At 33.0% G+C, this 18,847-nt stretch overlaps 1 protein-coding gene across 2 annotated transcripts in view; it reads left to right on the top strand.

Annotated features, from left to right (window-relative positions):
• The first annotated feature begins 2,520 nt into the window (after positions 1–2,520).
• Positions 2,521–18,847, top strand: part of TMPRSS15 (transmembrane serine protease 15) — a 130,238-nt gene continuing 113,911 nt past the window's right edge. The window contains exons 1-6 of one of the 2 annotated variants that reach the window (XM_032630599.1): positions 2,521–2,776; positions 5,675–5,805; positions 6,090–6,157; positions 11,973–12,124; positions 14,950–14,994; positions 16,741–16,776. In XM_032630599.1, the coding sequence (XP_032486490.1) occupies positions 2,632–2,776; positions 5,675–5,805; positions 6,090–6,157; positions 11,973–12,124; positions 14,950–14,994; positions 16,741–16,776 (577 nt within the window). In that variant the 5' untranslated portion in view covers positions 2,521–2,631. The remainder of the gene's footprint in view (positions 2,777–5,674; positions 5,806–6,089; positions 6,158–11,972; positions 12,125–14,949; positions 14,995–16,740; positions 16,777–18,847) is intronic. The other variant, XM_032630600.1, reaches the window with a different exon arrangement.

Here is an 18,847-nt window from a genome sequence, read left to right as displayed (position 1 = left end):
TTATCAATATTCTTCTACCTAGTTCATCCTTTTATTTTTTAATAAAATTAAAAATGTTTATTCTTTTTTAAAAACTCCTTTAGTATCCCACATCAGGAGGACATCTTCCTACGTTTTCTTCAAACTTTTTTCTGTAGTTTTTCATTATATTTAACCCACCTGGAATTTATTTTTCTTCATGATGTGAGATAAGGATCTAATTTTATTTATCCTGAGATGAATAACCTGCTGACCCAGCATCATTTGTTGAATAGCCATCCTTGTCTCACGTATTGGTAAGACTATCTTTTTGACATGTGAAGTTTCCACATATGAATCAGGATGTTTGTGGGATCTTTATTCTACTGAGATATTTTTCTACCCCTGGACCAATACCACTCACTATTATTATAACTGCTTAATGAGTTTTGTTATATGATATGCCAAGTTCCATTTTATTTTAGTAAATTTTTCAATTTCAGGACATATGATTTATCCATTTTTCACATTAACCTGTTTGTTTTATTTCATTCTGTCCTTTACAAATTAATGCCTTTTTAAAGGAAAGCTATTCTTCCACTCATTTATTTGAACATATTAAGTATAATCACTTAAAACATATAAGTTAAGGAAAATTTATAATATGAATGCTGATTTCATTTCTGAACATAAGTATATATATATATATATCTTTTATTTTCAATCTTATGTTTAATATATTATTGTCCAGTGTTTGGAGCATAGTATGTGAACTCATTTTGTTATATTCTCCTTCCCTTATATAAAGTCAAAATAAAACAAAGTTCTACTCGATTTCCTGAAAGCAAATATGCTTCACCTGCATCAGCTATAATGAAGAAAACAGTCATTGTACTTCCATATTCTTGGCTCCCCAAATTCAAGTGTCATTCTCCAGGCTCCCATTGTATGGGAGGGTCTCACCTATTACTAGGATATAAATAAGATAAAGCTCTCCCAACTCCACCAGTGATGTCTCTCATTTCATGTGTATTTTAAAGGGATTAAGAATACAGTTAGTATTAATTCAGTTAAATAAAAAATATAAATACATTCCATGACATACCTTTATTTATTTATATTTCACTTTTTACCAGCAAGGCTTTCAGAGAGCAACATGTGGTTCTTTTCCTTCAAGAGTGAAGAAAAAACAAACATGGCTCTTGCTTATTTTAGCCAATTATAAAATGCCACAATTTCAGCACATTAACCTCTGACCTAGTACTTCCTTATCTCTGGCCAGTTTTACTTGCCAGAACAAGAGGTAAATTGGTTTACTTCAGAACAGGTTTGGTTTTATTTATTAATTTTTAATTCTAAACTCGTTATTCAAAGTGTGGAAGTTCCCATGATAAACTGTACTTTAATTATCAGAGAACAGTCCTGGTTTTCCCATAACCACAGTTATGAGTGTGGAATTTTCAACATGTCCTCTTGTTATTATTGGCTTTTTTTTTTTTTTTCGGTATGCGGGCCTCTCACTGTTGTGGCCTCTCCCGTTGCGGAGCACAGGCTCCGGACGCGCAGGCTCAGCGGCCATGGCTCACGGGCCCAGCCGCTCCGCGGCATGTGGGATCTTACCAGACCGGGGCACGAACCCGTGTCCCCTGCATCGGCAGGCGGACTCTCAACCACTGCGCTACCAGGGAAGCCCTATTGGCATCTTTAAAAAGATAAAGTCCTGGTCAAGTGAGTAATGTTTTCCCCACCCAGAATACTTTCTTAAAATAGAAAAAAAAAATGCTTAATTCCTCTCACAGCTGCTACTCCTGTTCATTGATAACTACATGAGGCCATAAAAAGTTGGCATATGAAGCCTTGTTTCAGTGGACTTTCCTTTAGGTTAGATCAATACTCCCTTACACTGCATAACTTCACATGGGTGACGTAATGAAGATTACAAAATTTGTGATTGTTTCAATAAGAAAAATAAATATATGTATATATATATATATATGTGTGTGTGTGTGTATACAGAGATACAGAAAAAGAGAGAGAAAGTGGGATAGAGGGAGGGTGGGAAGAGAGTTTAAGTATTAATATATATGTTAGGCTTTATATATATATATATATATATATATATATATATATATATACACACACACACATACACACACATATGTGCTTAAAATTTATCTTTAGAATGTCTACACCTACATAAAACAGGAAAAAATGCCTTAATAATGACTTGAGTCAGAGGGTGGAAGGTTGATCTGTTAGGGACTGTTTACAAATGTCATGTGCATGTGCCCAATGATTAATTTGACTATCATGAACTTCATATTTCTTCTACCAGTTATCAAAATGATAAAGTATCATTTTTGTTTACAACATGCAGTTAACATCATTCACACTGACAACTGGCCTGTTCAGATGATTAACATTTACAACTCTAAGCTTCTCTGTACTCACTAATATCTTTTTAAACATTAACTGCACTTTTAAAGCTACTTAATGTATAGAGACATAATGTTGCCAAAGGGACATACACAACTCATTTACACTGACTAGTAAGACTAGTGTAGATTTGTTTGACAAGTCTTCTTGGAAAACGTGAGAGCTTGTGCTCTTCAGTTGGTGAAGCTTCTATGCTCTCTCAGAGCCCTTAGAGTAGCAAACCTTCAAAAACCAAAGATGGGCTCAAAGCGAAGTGTACCCTCAAGGCGCCGTTCTCTCAGCACCTATGAAGTCATGTTTGCAGCTCTCTTTGCCATATTGGTGGTGCTCTGTGCTGGGTTAATTGCAGTGGCCTGGCTGTCAATCAAGGGATCAGAAAGAGGTAAGTCACATAGACCTGGCTATAGAAAAGTGCTCTCAGATGAATGTATACACTTTAATCTCCAGAATCCTGCCAGCATATTGTATGCATTGCTGTGCTTTCATGGCAAGGTATTTATATTGCATCCAGATGCTTCACCGTAGTTTACTTCATAGAATTTTTTTTAACATGATATATAATTTGGATTTTAATTCAGAATTCAAACATGAGACTAAGTTTTTAAAACAGAAAATGATAATGTTCTCAGTTCCAACATATAATAAAGTAGGTTCATAGCCTGTGGGTCTGTTCTGATAGAATTTAAGTCATAAACCTATTCAAACATTGTTGACCATAGAAGAAGATAAGTAGGCCAAGTTAAAGAAAAAATATTGTTTATTTCTAGAGAATTATATCTTTATTCTCTTATTAGTACAACAATTTGAATTGCAACAGTATAAGGCAACTTGAATGTAATTGTGGATTTATAAAGATCTCAAGTTGCCTGAGTAGCAATTTGTGATTGACAGAAAGAAAAAAGAAAAGGTAATTCTTATTTAGAGCTAAATTACCTGTACCAACTGCTTTTAAAAGATCTCCAATTGTATTATCTTGTTACAACAAACCTATGAGTTAGTTTTTATTGTTACCCTCCTTTTATAGGTGAAAAATCAGAGACAGAGAATTTAGGTAACTTGCTTAAATTTGCAACATTGCCAGGTGGTGCAAACTAGACAGTCCAACTTTAGAACTTGTGCTCTTCTTTACCATTTATTCATTTCTAAGATAATTTTAAAAAAATGGCAGCATAGCAGAAACTTGGGTATTAGATTTATTTTTTCTGAGAACATTTTCACCTTTTTTTAAAAAAAAATGATGAATTATATATAGGCATATTAATTCCTTCTGAAAACTCTCAGGGCAAAACGTTTTATATGTGAGTGATTTTGGTTTTACCAAGAAAACAAAATGCTCAACCTTTGAGTTAGTTCTTTTCCCTTAGTAAATAAGTAAATTAGAATGTAATAAATATGATTTATAGTTTTATAAAATAAGTCCAATATAATTTCTGGTTTATTTAACTACTATAGCTACATACAGGAATATATTTTAAAGAGAAAGAAAGCTTGTGATATTTTATATAATTATAAGAACAATTTAATAAATTATAGAAATTCACTGAGACTTTTAGAAAAGAGGCTGCTTTGGTCTTACTTAAATACTGTGAATAACTTCAAGGATATGTAATTATTTGGAAGTCTATTGGAAGTCTTGATGCTCAATAAAAATACAAAAGTTAGTTATTTTACCAGAAAAATAAATATTTATAAATGTTAATATGATTTAATTGTGAACAACTGAATATAAGAAGGGATTTGAGATAGGCAATAATAGAACACTAGAGGATATAAGACATTCTACTTTCAGTACATACTTTTACTTTAATACACTCTTAACACTTTTTATTGGAAACCATTGTAGACTTTTAAAAAGTTGCAAAAATTGTAGACATTCATCCAGCTTCCCCTAATGTCAATATCTAGTACACACATAGTATAATTGTCACAACCAAGAAATTAACATTGTTACAATGTTATTAACTGAACCAAACACTTTATTCAACTTTCACCAGTTTTTCCACTAATGTTTTTACCTGTTCAGGATCCAGTGCAGATTCCAACACTGGGTTTAGTTATCATGTTTCCTTAGTCTCCTCCAATCCATGACAGTTCCTCAATCTTTCCTTGCCTTTCACTTTTAAATATGCAAGTCTAAATGTTATTTTGAATGTTTAAAAAACAAATGAATTAGTATTAATAATATGTTACATCAATTATGCAATGATAACTGTATAGATGAAGTGCAAGTTTATTATTTAAAGTATTAATTCTACAGTTCCTTCTGGACTGGGAGATTTGTGTCAATATATGACAGATCTTGGGTTCTGAAGTCAGTCAATCCTTTTTCTAAATTCCAGATCTGTAACTTTTATCACATTGGGAAATTTTCTTAGTGAATCTAAGCCCAAATTTCCCCATCTGGGAAAAGAAGAAATAACATCTTCGCATACCAGGTCAATGCATCATTATTATTACATTTACTAATGATTTCATCATTGTGTGAGTTTCACCTGAAGCAATTCATTTTAAATATAAATATATATGCAAAGAAAATAATCTCATAATGGGATTGTACTGGCCTTAGTGGCACATTTTATTTCCCATGTTTGTATTCAGTTTGTTAGCTTTTTTCTTATATTGTTTCATATTGAGATAATAAATTTTCTGCAGCATTCTCAATAACTTCTCCAGTAATGACAGTCTCCATCTAATGGCAAAAGGTCATACATGCCAATTTTATAATTATTAGAATGAGAGAAGTAGTTTCAAAGCTATGCTCCAAAGTAATACACACACTGAAATCTTCACAGCAATCCACATGTAGAAAATGAGCAGTGTCCCTTGATGCCAGGTGTTCAAGAAGTATCTGAAAGTAACTACAAAAGTTTTAATGGTCCACTTCTCACTATGTTTCCCTGAATCAGTTCCCATAATTGGTGGAAGTTGATCATCCCTGTATCTTCCAACAGAAATCTCAATGACAAAGAAACAAAAACCAAACAAAACTTGGAAGCTTGGAGAGTTGGTTAGACTTCAAAGAAAAGAAAAAAAAATAATGGGATAGAGAAGAAGAAGTTTAATATTCAGTCTTTTAAAACAACTAGATAGCTAAAAATATAAGTTAAAAAATAAAAAACAGCTGATGATGAAACACGAAGACTGCAAAGAAAAGAATCAAGAACCCCAGGGCCAACACATTAAGCAAGAACTTTACTTCTATGTCTTAACTGGAATGTACATATTTTCTCTTATTCATTATTCACATTTTCAGTGTTTTGTTTCTTATTAATTCATCTAGATGCAGCATTTGGAAAAAGTCATGAAGCCAGAGGGACGTTGACAATAACATCCGGAGTTACATATAATCCTAATTTGCAAGACAAACTCTCAGTGGATTTCAAAGTTCTTGCTTTTGACATTCAGCAAATGGTAAGAGACCTTCTTTCCTCAACTAGTTTAAAATTTCATAACATAGTTTCGCTAACCACTTGCCAAAAGATACATAGATCTTGTTCTCTTTGAAAAAAATTAGTCAATAAATGTAAATGTACTTACAGTTACATTTACTCGTACTTAAATGTATGAGACCCATCATCACAGAGAAGAAAATCACTCCAATACAGTTCTAAGTAGAATATAAAGATTATTTTGTTTAAAATTTTAAACAAAATCTTAAATTTAATATGCCTTTTCTTAACCTTTTCTTTTTTTAGATAGATGATATCTTTCAATCAAGTAATCTGAAAAATGAATATAAAAATTCAAGAGTTTTACAATTTGAGTAAGTATAGCTCAAAATTTTTCTATGGATAGAAAGCACAGGATCACAAAAGAGTGATCTTTTTGTTAATATTTGTAAAAGAGTGTCACTATTTTTAGGAGAAAATGGAACATTTTAAATTTTCAACATTTTCCAGGAGGATTGAGAAAAGTGGCAAAGTATAAACTTTTATATTTGTAACAAATAATAATAATAATGCTAGATAATTTATCTCATATTAAAATGATTCTCTCTCCTAAGTGCAAAATCTTTCAGAGACACATGGAGAAGGCTGAGGTTGACTGCATACAGATGCCTAGGAGTCTTGACATTTAACCTATATCAAATAGAAGCCATAGGGTACTCCAGGTCATTGGAGAATGCAGTGAGCCTCACTTTATAGAAAGACTAATCTCCTATCTCAAATCAGAAACAATTGAACCTGAAAGCCTGGCACCATAGATACTTGGTACATGGTCTTCACAAAAGTCCTGACATTAGTAAAAGGGTCCTTAGTTCTCAATGACCAAATAGAGGTAGAGAGGTCAAGTCAAAGGAAAAGAGATTATGTTTAGAAAAAGAAAAACAATGACAGAATTAGTTAATGGGCAGAAGGAAACTTTAGGCCTTGCCATTTCTTGTTGGAACAAAACGTATTCACTTAGTGGAAGCCATCATGAATAAAAGCACAAAGATTCATTTTATACCAAAAAAAAAAAGATTAGAACTCTGTTTCCTTCTTTCTCACCTACTTATCTATCTATATTTATCATTCTTTATCCCACTGCATATTCATGAGATCATAGTCTCAGTAGCCAGTCCACCCTCCCTCCATCTACTGGCTTCATTCCTATCCACAACACAGAGGCTTCGACTCCTGTTTTCCAGGGCTTATGATCTCTGATAGCCTCTTTCATGGCCTAATTTCAGAGCTATAATGACACAGGTGGACTCTCAGGAAAGGTTATTATTATTTTCTTTTGTTTGTGTGTTTTCCTCAAAGTGCTGTTTTAAAATATTTATTCAGTATTTATTCTGTGAAGGTAAAACCATGCATGAAAGATTTTATTTCACTTTATTTCTCTGCTTTGGAATGAGTGGAACCAATTTCTCTTTGCCAGTTTTGGAGAGGATTGAGTGTGGAGATCTGCATTAAATCTTCAATTCAAATTTAGTTCTTAAAGGTTTTAGAACTAAAACCTTGCTTAAGGAGAGGTAACCCTGGTCTTTCCTCGCCTTCCTCAGGCTCTAACCGGTGAAACCCATGCAAAGCACAGTATCTAGTGCAGAGTTTATTAGGATAGTTTTGCTAATGGAACTCTTTGTCTTCTCTTGTTTACAACATGCTGGATAACTTTGTTTTTACTAGATTGGGAAAATTTGCTGAATATAGACTTTTATATAAGGTCTGGTGTTTTATCAAAACCCAAGCATTTTCTTTGATATTTATTAAGTAAACTTATGTTTCTCTAGATAGTAAAATCACTATATGTAAAACTGTAAATTATTTGAGCTAAGGAATTATTTCTTTCCCTTCCTTTAAACTACCTAGGAGACTAATATAGTTCCTAAGCCTTGATACATATTTTATAACAATTCTCAAATAATATACTTCATCAGTGTAGAGAGACTTTCACCTCATTGTAGCTGAACTACTTTTAAATCAGAAGTGAGTTTTTAAAAGATGCAATGCAAAGGAATTTCATGAAAATGTCTGTAATATACATTACAGGTAGGTACTTTGGGAGACAGAGAAGAAAAGGATGAGAAAAATTCAGAAGCAGGAAAGAAAGTAACAAGCAAACGTTTAGGTTTACTTTAAATAATCAAATTTAAAATGACATATTCCACTTATAGAAAAAATCGACAGACTCCTAATTCCTTCTGTAAATTATTTTCACCTTAAACTCCAATTGATAAAATCAAGACACAGAAATAACTGACTTCTCAACTAACTAACAATAGCCACACCAACTGTGAAAAATACATCTAAAGATCCTTTAAAATGCCTATTTCCTTTTTTGTTACTGATTTTACTGAAATACACACCCCATGCTTGTGTACATGGTCAAGTTATAACACTCAGAATACTAAACTTAGTCATTAATCTATCTCTTCTTCCCTTTAAAAATATTATTTAATGTCAAATCTTGCTCCCCCTGCTAAGTTTTGTGTGTGTGTGTGTGTGTGTGTGTAGAGCCACTCTACAGGACAAGCAAATGGTTTACACTCATCTAGGAACACTTTCTATTATTCTGCTTTGTGGAAAGTGCTTTGATTCAAAGAGCATTTGATTCTTCTAATAAAGTGTTGTTTACACTTTATGGCAATATGAAGCTTATTTTGCCCTTTGAGCACAGATAAGTCATCAAGTTAGGAAAGGAAAGACTTTTGTTTACTCAGCAACCCTAGAGGTTATCAGTATCATTAAGGAAAATAAGAGATAAGAAACATTTGATTTATTGCACACAAGCTCTCTGTATAATGATAGGATTTATCTGTTAAAAAAAAAACAGACTCAGATATTCCACTGGAACAGTACTTTGAAATGGAAATGGCCATTGTTTTTTTTTTTCCTAAAGGAAGAATTCACATTACCTTAATAAATAAATTCAATTTCACAGCAGTGATAGAGAGCATTATTAAACTACTAACATAATATAGCTTTCTTATTACATGAAACACAAATGTTTATTATGGGTTTCCTGATTTTTACTGTATATCTCTCTTATCTCAACATTTACTCTGAATAAGAAACAAATTTTAAAGAATACAACTGTATGTGGATATAGGATCTGTCACTCCTGTCCTTGCAAAGTATAAATTATTAAATTCAATGTATAATTCACAAGTAAGAAAACACATCTTTCATACAAAGATGTTTTATGCCTGAGGATGAACTTATCCAGTTACTTTCAACTCAGTGAAAGAAAATTCCAGATTTGTATGCTCTCTACCAAAATTACCTTACCTCTTTTACTGCCTAACTCAAATAAAATAAAAGCAAGTGGTCAGTTAAACTTAATATGTCAAAGTTACACAAAGAGAAAAATCCGGTTTAATCAGAATTAAAGCTATCTGCTGTGCAACCAAGGAGGTAAAGATTAGAAATTGAAGACAGAGAAACGAATGGACTTTGTTCACTCTCACTTTATCTTTACCATATTGAACCCTGTCCATTTAAGAATTTTGGGGGGTGAGGTTTGTTAAGGAGACAATGAAAAGGAGGAGGCAGAGGAGGAGGAAGAGATGGAGGATGAGGGAAAATGAGAAGAAAAAGAAGAACAGGTGGCGGGGGAGGAGGAGGGAGAAAGGGAAAGGGACAGGAAGAGGGAAGCTTCTCTCTCTCAAAGTGTGGCGGCAATAAAATATCCATCCTCCCCCCTCCCCCCAATTCCAACTAGCTATTTTCTGCATCTTTTTAGATATAAAGTTCTGGTAACAATGCAAGATGATAAAAACCTGGATCTGCATCTAAGCAAATGTGTTGTATTGTCTTTCCTATTGACAAATAGTTCATAATGGTGTTGATAGCAGTGGTATGTGGGGTGGGAATGGGAACTATAGCAAAACACATCTGGGAAACAGAGGTTCTGGGTTTTATTCCTCTCTCTCTCTCTGATATTAATAAGCTGTATAACTCTAGGCAAGGTTACCTATATTACTCTGAGTCTCATTCTTCCTATTTATAAAATTGCAATGTTGGCCAACATCAGATGCAAAAATAGAGTCATCTCCCTTTTCTTGAGCATCTGTTTAAATAAATATGGATGAGGCCTGATAGTTGTATGCCAGTTAAGATTTTTTTTAATTGCAATTAACAGAACACGTGACTAAAAGTGCCTTAAACAACAAAAATTTACCATCTGACATCACAAGAAATCTGGAGGTTTCAGCAGAGGTTAATTCAGTGGAACAATGACAGAGACATAATCAAGAATTTAGGTGGTTTCATTGTTTTATTGTACTATCTTTAGCTTGTCAATCATAGCTTGCCTCATGGTCCCAAGATAGATGTGACAGTTCCAGCAATCACATGTATACATAATAACATTCAACAAAGAAGAGTAGTAGTCCACTATGAACCTTTATTTGATTAAATATAGAGAAGTTTTCAAGAAGTTCCCGATCAGCATCCCCTCATGTTCCATTGACCAGGGCCTCGTCATATGCCCATGAATAAAACTATCATTGACATGAGGAATGGTTGGAGAAGCCATGAGAAAATGGAGAGTTATTCTCAAACAAAATTAGAGACCAGCCAGCATGGAAAAATTAACAAGTGTGGAAGAATAGATAAAAACAGTGTCTGTGATGAAATCTATTTTTATCAAGGACAGCAGTGATTCCATGTGCGGGTAAATTTGGGGAACCCGGACCTAAATAGTTACTAAGGAGCCTTGCCATTTACAAGATTTGGATACTCTGATTTAATCAGATGATTGGAAAGTTAAACATTCTAACAGTTTAAAATAATATATCTAATAGAGGTGAAATGTGCAATTATTGATCAGAGTATCCTGTTCACGTCAATCATGAAAAGCTAGCTACATAAAAAGGAATCACTTCTGTTAAACGATGAACCTGAATATTAGCACGGAAACCAAAAAGAAATATCCTACCGAGAGGAAATGCTGATCTGCTGTGATCTTTCAGGAACATTTTTATCCTGTATATAGTCTTGGAGGAAAAAAAAAAAAACATTTATTATAGGTTTTTATCAAGACATACATATATATACAGATACATAAAGAACTCTTCAGGAGTCGATGAAACCCTTCAAGAAACTCATTAACTTAAAGATATCACAAGGATATGAATGTAAATGTGTAAATTTCAGAACCAGCAAACATGCCATGCAAAATCTGGTTCTCCCTGGTCTGCCTCTTAAGGGTCCAAGTAAACCCTGAGTACCCCCAGCTTACTGAAGGATACAGAATGAAGACCAGAGCTAGAGTTTGTTTCCCAAGCAGTTGTATCCTAAAAGCACAGTAGCAAAGTAGAAATGTAGACAGAAGAGCAAAAATCTCTCCAGTATTTCTAGTGGGCCCAAAATTTATTCATTTTTATGGTTCTTTAAACTGTAAACAAATCACCAGTGAAGAAAACTTTGAAAATGCATATTTCAGAGAAGGCGATGAAGTAGAAGAGAAGATGACTTGGGTCATGTACTTGAACTCTAATGTTATGGTCGGAGATGAGTAGGCAAGATAATCCCAGCACTTGACCATGAGACAGAATATCCCACAAATTCCCAATAATCCACTTATGCTTGTCTTCTTTCTACCCTTCTAAATCAGGGCATATTTTATTTATTTTATATTAAGAATATAGAAGAAAAAGTAGATATAAATTAGTTGCTATAAGCTTGCTATCAAGCATTCATAAACTATATAGAAAATTTTTCTCTGAAATCAGTGAAACTACTTTAGACCTATTCCTACTTAGAAGTCATCTACGAAAAATTACAAATTCACATTCTTCATTTTTTCAAAGAGTAAAATAAGAATAAATGTCATGATACCATGTGATTTGGTTTAATTTGACACAAGTATCTGTGGTCTAGCCTAGGGATTAGCATGCTAATGTGGAACTCAGAAAAATCAGGTTCTAATCTGGATATATCTTGTATTCTTGGAGAAACATTGTCTTTTCATTTCTCTTTCTTCCACCTGTGAAATAAAGATAGTATTTGATATGACCTACTTTGTATAGGTGTAATAAGGATTAACAAGGGGATAACCATGGAGAATTTCAAAGACACCTTACATAAATTGAACACAAATCATTTGAAGAAGGCTAACTTTTTTCTCTTATGTCATTTTTTGCTTTGCAGAAATGGCAGCATTATAGTCATATTTGACCTTCTCTTTGCCCAGTGGGTGTCAGATGAAAATGTAAAAGAAGAAATGATTCAAGGCATTGAAGCAAATAAATCCAGCCAACTGGCCATTTTCCATATTGATGTGAACAGCATTGATATTACAGGTACCTGTGAAGAGTATTTGATTTCTTTGAATTGTTAAGCTATGAAATTAAAATTCTAGCTATGTATCAGGGGAGCAGTGGGATCACCCTGGACTTTAGAAACCTGTCTTATTGACTGAGGTAACACATTTACATAATAAAAATAAAATATGGAGAAACTGTTTTGGAGAAAAATGTCAGTGAGAAAATGTTTGTAAAATATCAAACATCAAAAAGGTTCTGAAAATACTGGCATGCATAAATGTTTGTGGGTCTGATCACACTTTTGCCATTGGCCAAGCACACCCTGACTTTCCAGGAACGCTGCATTGGAAAGTGACACATTACTTTGTGATATATAGATATTATTAGATTACATAGTAATTGGCAAATCCAGTCTCTGACTGAGGACTTAAAAGAAGGGCTTCCCTGGTGGCACAGTGGTTGAGAGTCCGCCTGCCAATGCAAGGGACATGGGTTCGTGCCCCGGTCTGGGAAGATTCCACATGCCACAGAGCGGCTAGGCCCGTGAGCCATAGCCACTGAGCCTGCGCAACAGGAAAGACCACAACCGTGAGAGGCCCGCATAACGCAAAGAAAAAAAAAAAAAGGAAGGAAAGGAAGTAAAAAGAGGGGATTATGAGTTTGATTCATCTCAGTTACTTATAAAAAATAAAACTTTATTTTAAAGTGATAAATAATTTTAAGATAAAAATAATCAAAGGGGAAGAGATATAGGACATCAAAAAGAATAGCAAGACAATAATGCCTATCAATGTTAGGTTATTCTAAATTTTCCATTTTAGTTATTTCCCATTCAATTTAATTCAACAAACATGTATACATGTATACGGAGTCCTATTTTGGTTGAAAACAATAGTAAGTTGCCAGGCCAATCCAGATCCACAATCTCTTATCTGTAAACCTTCAGGCTAAATATGTTTTAGAATTCAGAAATTTTTAGATGTTAGAAAGCTCATCAATATATAAATATCCACATCAAGTGGAATAAAGGCAAACAGCCTATTGCCAGTTCAAATAGTTTTGCTTCAGAATGAGATGTCAGTATAGATTTGCCCCTAAAGGAAACATAAAAAAACATGCATTTTTAAAATTTTGTTATAGTGGATACAAAATTGCAGACCTCGAGTTGCTTTTCTTTACAACATGGGTTCATAAAGCACAGTACTCCTTCACTAAGCCCCCTACTATATCCTGCCATGCCTGTTCAGTGAGAAGAAAGATCAGGCTCTTAAGTGTTTCTTCTACTGATGGTTTGGTCCCCTCTGGCACAGCTGCTGGAGCAGAGACTGTTTTGGATTTTTGTCTGATTCAAATGAGCTGAAAACTACTACTAACTATTATTAGCTACAACAGGTGGTTTTTCTATCAACACATTTACTCCTCATACCAATCTTATTACACAGTATCTTTACTACCCCCATTTTACAGATGAGACACCTAACATACAGAAAATTTAGCTATTTCGAGGTGGATTGAGGATTCTGACCCACGTGGTCTTAGCCTAATATCTGCGCTCTTATATTAGAGTTTCTTTGTAATAGCTTTGTCTTTAAACAATGTTGATTATTTTTCAATAGTCAATTTTCTTCTAGAAAGGTGGTATCTTGCTATCTTTATTTGAATAGTCATCAGTTTCTGGAGGTCTGCTGAGGCAAATGAATTGACAGGTGTGCTGAAACTTATTTTCATGACTCTATGGTGGGACTACTTGGGAGAGGGGAGTTTGTGGTTTTAAAAACTTTATTTATTCAATAAAACTATATCCTTTGAATTAACTTAGGATAAGGATCATAAATGCAATAAACTATATCACAACATCAACTCAAGAATATGATCCAGAAGTTGAAGTTACATTTAACTTGTTGAACTATATTAAAACACGTTTATAAACATAATTAATATAATTAACATAATCAACATAATTAATTTTAGGTGTTTAATATTTACTCGCATCATGTGAATTTTCAAATTTATTACATTTTTAAATTGGTTAATAATTTCACAGATACCTTTGATTTTTATGTAGTATACTGTCAAACCAAACATAGTGAAAATTAAAATATTATCTTTTTTATGAAAATATCTTGTAAAACTTATTTTATCTTCTTCATCAATAATCTACCATATAACATTTATGAAACTGCTATAGATCTTTTAGAAAGAAGACAGTGCAGTAATGAAGAAATACCATAATAAACAATCTAGTTAGTAGAAGAGGACATACCTCTTAACCCACTTACCATAAATATTGTTTTGAATGAAAACAAATTCATTAGATCATAAGATATGATTTTCTTTATTTTTAATATAGTCATCATTATATCTTTAAAAATATTAAACATGTTAATGGGTGAAGAAAATAGCTAGTTTTTATCTTTTATGTGAAAAGCACTTTATACTTAAACAGTACTTAGTTCCCTGTAGATATTATCATGTGTAAGATTATTTTGGCATTCATTTGTTTCAGTGCAAAACAATTGATTCTAGGTCTGACAAGATATGGTGTGTTATATTGTCTCTCTTAAATATAAATTATTCTATATAATTATGATGAATAAATAGATATCTTTCTTAAATGGGTAAAATAAAGCAAATATTTTGCATGGTAAATTTATAGAGAATACATAGAGATTCTGGAAATTCATCAAATGTATCACAATCAAATTATAATTAAATAAATAAATAGGAACATTCAGGATGAGAAAGGATGAAATGGAAACTCTGGTAGATCAGATGCCCTTTGAATGAATATTCAAACTGCACTTGATGTTTTGTAATATATTTATACTCTAAGCCCTAACTTCAAACCAACTTTATTCCAGCGTCTTTGGAGAATTTCTCTACGATAAGTCCTGCAACAACTTCAGGTCAGTACTTATGGCATTTCAAAATGTATAATTCGGTGATCATAAAACTTTATGACGTTAAGCAAGGATTCAATATTTTTCTGGCGGCTCTTTCTAAATTAGATATTTAGTCTTCATATCAAAATGTATAAAGCATACATTTGGTTAAGAATAACATAGTTAATAATATTGCAAAGTTCATAGTGCCTAGTTATATATACAAGGTTATGCATTTCCAATTCCAATGCTCCTTTCATATTTTAAATTCTATATATGTATGTATGCATATATGATGTGTGAGAGTGTTTGTGTGTGCGCATGTGTGTGATCTCAAAATATGGCTCTGATAATGCAGCCTTGGAAATGAAACCCTGACATTTGTAAGGTCACTATAAATGAGGGAAAGGAATTTAAAATATAATGAAATGATAACTTTCAAAATGTATCATACTCTTTGGAAAGGACAATCTAAAGTTTAATGTTAAATTTGCTCTATTCCAGCATTTTCTCCACCCTATGTTTCTAACTACAATTGGTCACTACCTCTTCACTTTGTCTTATCAAGATCATACTATCAAAAGAGTGCTTTGAGAAATTATCAATCATTTAAAAACTAACCTGAGTTATCTTAAAATGGAAAATCATTCTGTTGTAGAAAAATTATTCAAATTGAAGTCAAAAGATTTGAACACTAATCCTGTCTGGCAACTACCAGAATCACTGGGCATTTCACCTTCTGAAAATCTGCTTCCCATAAATTGTAAATAATAAAATTTTCTAATATTTTAGAAGTCATCACAAGTATTGAATTCATATACAAATGATTTTAAAGTGTAAATTGTTATAAAACTATAACCACATTACTTTTAGTGTTATCCATAATCATGACTATTTTTATAATATTTGAAAAATCTATTTGTTTGAAGTATCTACTTGGACCAGGTACCATACACACACACACACACACACACACACATATATATATATATATATATTTACATCTTTATTGGAGTATAATTGCTTTTAAATGGTGTGTTAATTTCTGCTTTATAACAAAGTGAATCAGTTATACATATATATATATCCCCATATCTCTTCCCTCTTGCATCTCCCTCCCTCCCACCCTCCCTATCCCACCCCTCTAGGTGGTCACAAGGCACTCAACTGATCTCCCTGTGCTATGTTGCTGCTTCCCACTAGCTATCTATTTTATGTTTGGTAGTGTATATATGTCCATGCCACTCTCTCGCAAACATTATCTCATTTAGTTCTCAGAATGATTCTGTAGAGACTAATAATTTTTCCACTTAAAAATACATAAGTAATAAAGAATGTGCCCAGAGCCACACAGCTATTAATTATCAAAGTCAGGAATTAAAAAGAATTCCTCTGGACTCCAAAGCCCATGGTCTAAGCATAACTCAAGCTCCTATTTCAAACAATAGCAGATTAATCTAGAACATTTTAATCTATAGCCATTATGAAATTAATGAATTCTTATGTTTAGTTATTGATAATTGAAAAACATCATCTTCATTATTTAAAAAGTAAGCACATCTAAAAACCTCTGCTCTACAGCTCTAAAAATCAATAAAAGCATAATAGATTTATTTTCAGCTCCAGATACAAATGATGTATTCTTAAGTTAATAAATACTAATAATTCATAGTAATTTTTTAAATTCTCAAGTAAAATATTAAACAGAAGGAATTCCTAATAATCAGTTTTTAAATGTAATTGTTATTTTTATGTCATTAATTTTTACAGACAAGCTAACTACCAGCAGTCCTCTGGCAACTTCAGGTCAGTTTTAATATTATTTCTCTTATTTTAAAACAACTTTTTGCTAATATTTCATTTTGACTCCTGAGAATTCTCTGATAACACAGCAGTTAACAGTACCCTTATTTAATTGATAAGAAAACTAGAGCATCAAAGTTTATACTTTTAGCCTAATATTTTACCAAAAATTAACAATATATTTGAGGCAATCAAGGCCTGGATTATCTGATCTCACTTCAGTCCTTCATCTATTAGAGCCATGGTTATTACCTTTTGCTAAGAACACCACCAATAGGATCAAAATGTCTGCCAGAAAGGATGTAGGCTTCATAGGATGTGAGGGAATTTTTTCTCTAATTATTCTCTCTGCATGCAAGGGAGACGTGCTTGCTCTCTCCTCTTAACGGTATGGTTGCCAAACCAGTACCAAAGTTGCCTTGGATTCATTCATTCAGCAATTTTTCATTAAATGCCTACCTTATGCCAACTCCTGATATGTATCTGTAATGTGAAAATTTTTCTGGATTCCTAGTAATTGTCTACTGTACCTTTGTCTATGTGCTGGTTAACCAAAATGTCTTCTCTGGTCCTAACTTAATCTTCATGTTAAGTGGTCTGGATGTGAACCTAATCTCTTTAGGTAAACTCCATAAAGGCAATAGTGTGTGGATCATCAGCTCCAAAAGTAATACTGCCATTTTTATGTTATTAGAATTTATATCAAATGTTATATACATACAAGGAGAGAACATTTGTGAAATTATAAATGATCTCTGAGTAACACAATAATTCTTGGATAAAATGGTTGGTGTGATGTTTGAAAAGCAGAATGATATATGAATCATTAATCAAAATGCTTTATGAAACAAGTCATCCCACCTCTAAACCTATAGAGGTATTTTATGGTAGGATAAGCCTGCCTGGGGTTGTATGTAGGTGTTAACCATATAGTAGCACAACATATTGAAAAATAAAACTGCTCTTCAGCCCATAGTCCCTTATCCAATGTAGAAAACTATTTACAGCCTCTAAAATCACCTTTCAACACACTTTCAAAAACTGATTTTAGGATCTATAGTGACTAATTCCTTTAATCTAAAAATAAACTGAAAAATAATTCTAATATATTTTGAGAAATTTATTTCTAAAACTTTAAAAGTCAGCAACAAATATCTAAATTAGTGCTCTGTTTTCCATTTATCTGTCTGTTTACTGATTCACTGAGTGATTCAAATAACCCACGGTTATTGAGGACCTCTTAGGTATATAAAATGCTGTAAGAGAAATATGTGGAATGACTTAGTGGGGGGGAAAATGTGTTAAAGCAAGGAATCCTTGGACTTAAGTTTTCCCCCTTACTCTCCTAAAGATAAAGCCACCAAAATTATAAAAAGTGGCTGAACCATATGACCAATTCCTTGCAGGACTATGTCTGGTCCAAAACGTCCATAAGAAATTTGTCCACACCAAAAAGGTCCTTGATAACTTGGTCCTGTCCAAAATCATTTGGCATGGACCAAATATGCTCATGGACATTTTATATAGGACCAAATTTTAAGGACCTTTTAGAATGAACCAAATGTCTTATGGACCAAAATATCTCACAGGCCAAAAGTCTTGTGACACATTGGCCAGTAGCAAAAGTTGGCTAACAGCCCAGTTTCTTCTGGTCAAAGGAGATGGAGAATGGGGAACAGAGAGCATGAGGGTAATACTCAACCCTTACTTTTCTCTCCTAGGGAGTGGAATAGAAATCTCCTTTCCTACATGTAAACTATAAGAATGGGATCAGTACATATTTAGTCCTATCTTTCACTCTCTATGTAAGCATTTGGTAATCAAAATGAAGACCAAAACGTAACATACAATTTTCAAACATTGAAAGTGTGTGGGTGAATCCACCATAACCATTTCCTCCAATTACTGTACACATCACTTTTGATAAGCTACCTAGTCTTCTTGAACTTTGTATTTATTATCTGAAAGACAAAGATTTAAATATATATCTTAGAGTGGTCGTGAAGAAGAGAAATAATACAAATACAAATTAATGACTGGCATAAAGAGTGACACATGTTAGATCCTTTCTCCT

This window comes from Phocoena sinus, chromosome 4, assembly GCF_008692025.1.
Source record: "Phocoena sinus isolate mPhoSin1 chromosome 4, mPhoSin1.pri, whole genome shotgun sequence".
In the NCBI taxonomy this organism is placed as follows: Eukaryota; Metazoa; Chordata; class Mammalia; order Artiodactyla; family Phocoenidae; genus Phocoena; species Phocoena sinus.
The sequence above is the reverse complement of the archived record's forward strand: the minus strand, read 5'-3'. Positions and strand labels throughout refer to the sequence as shown.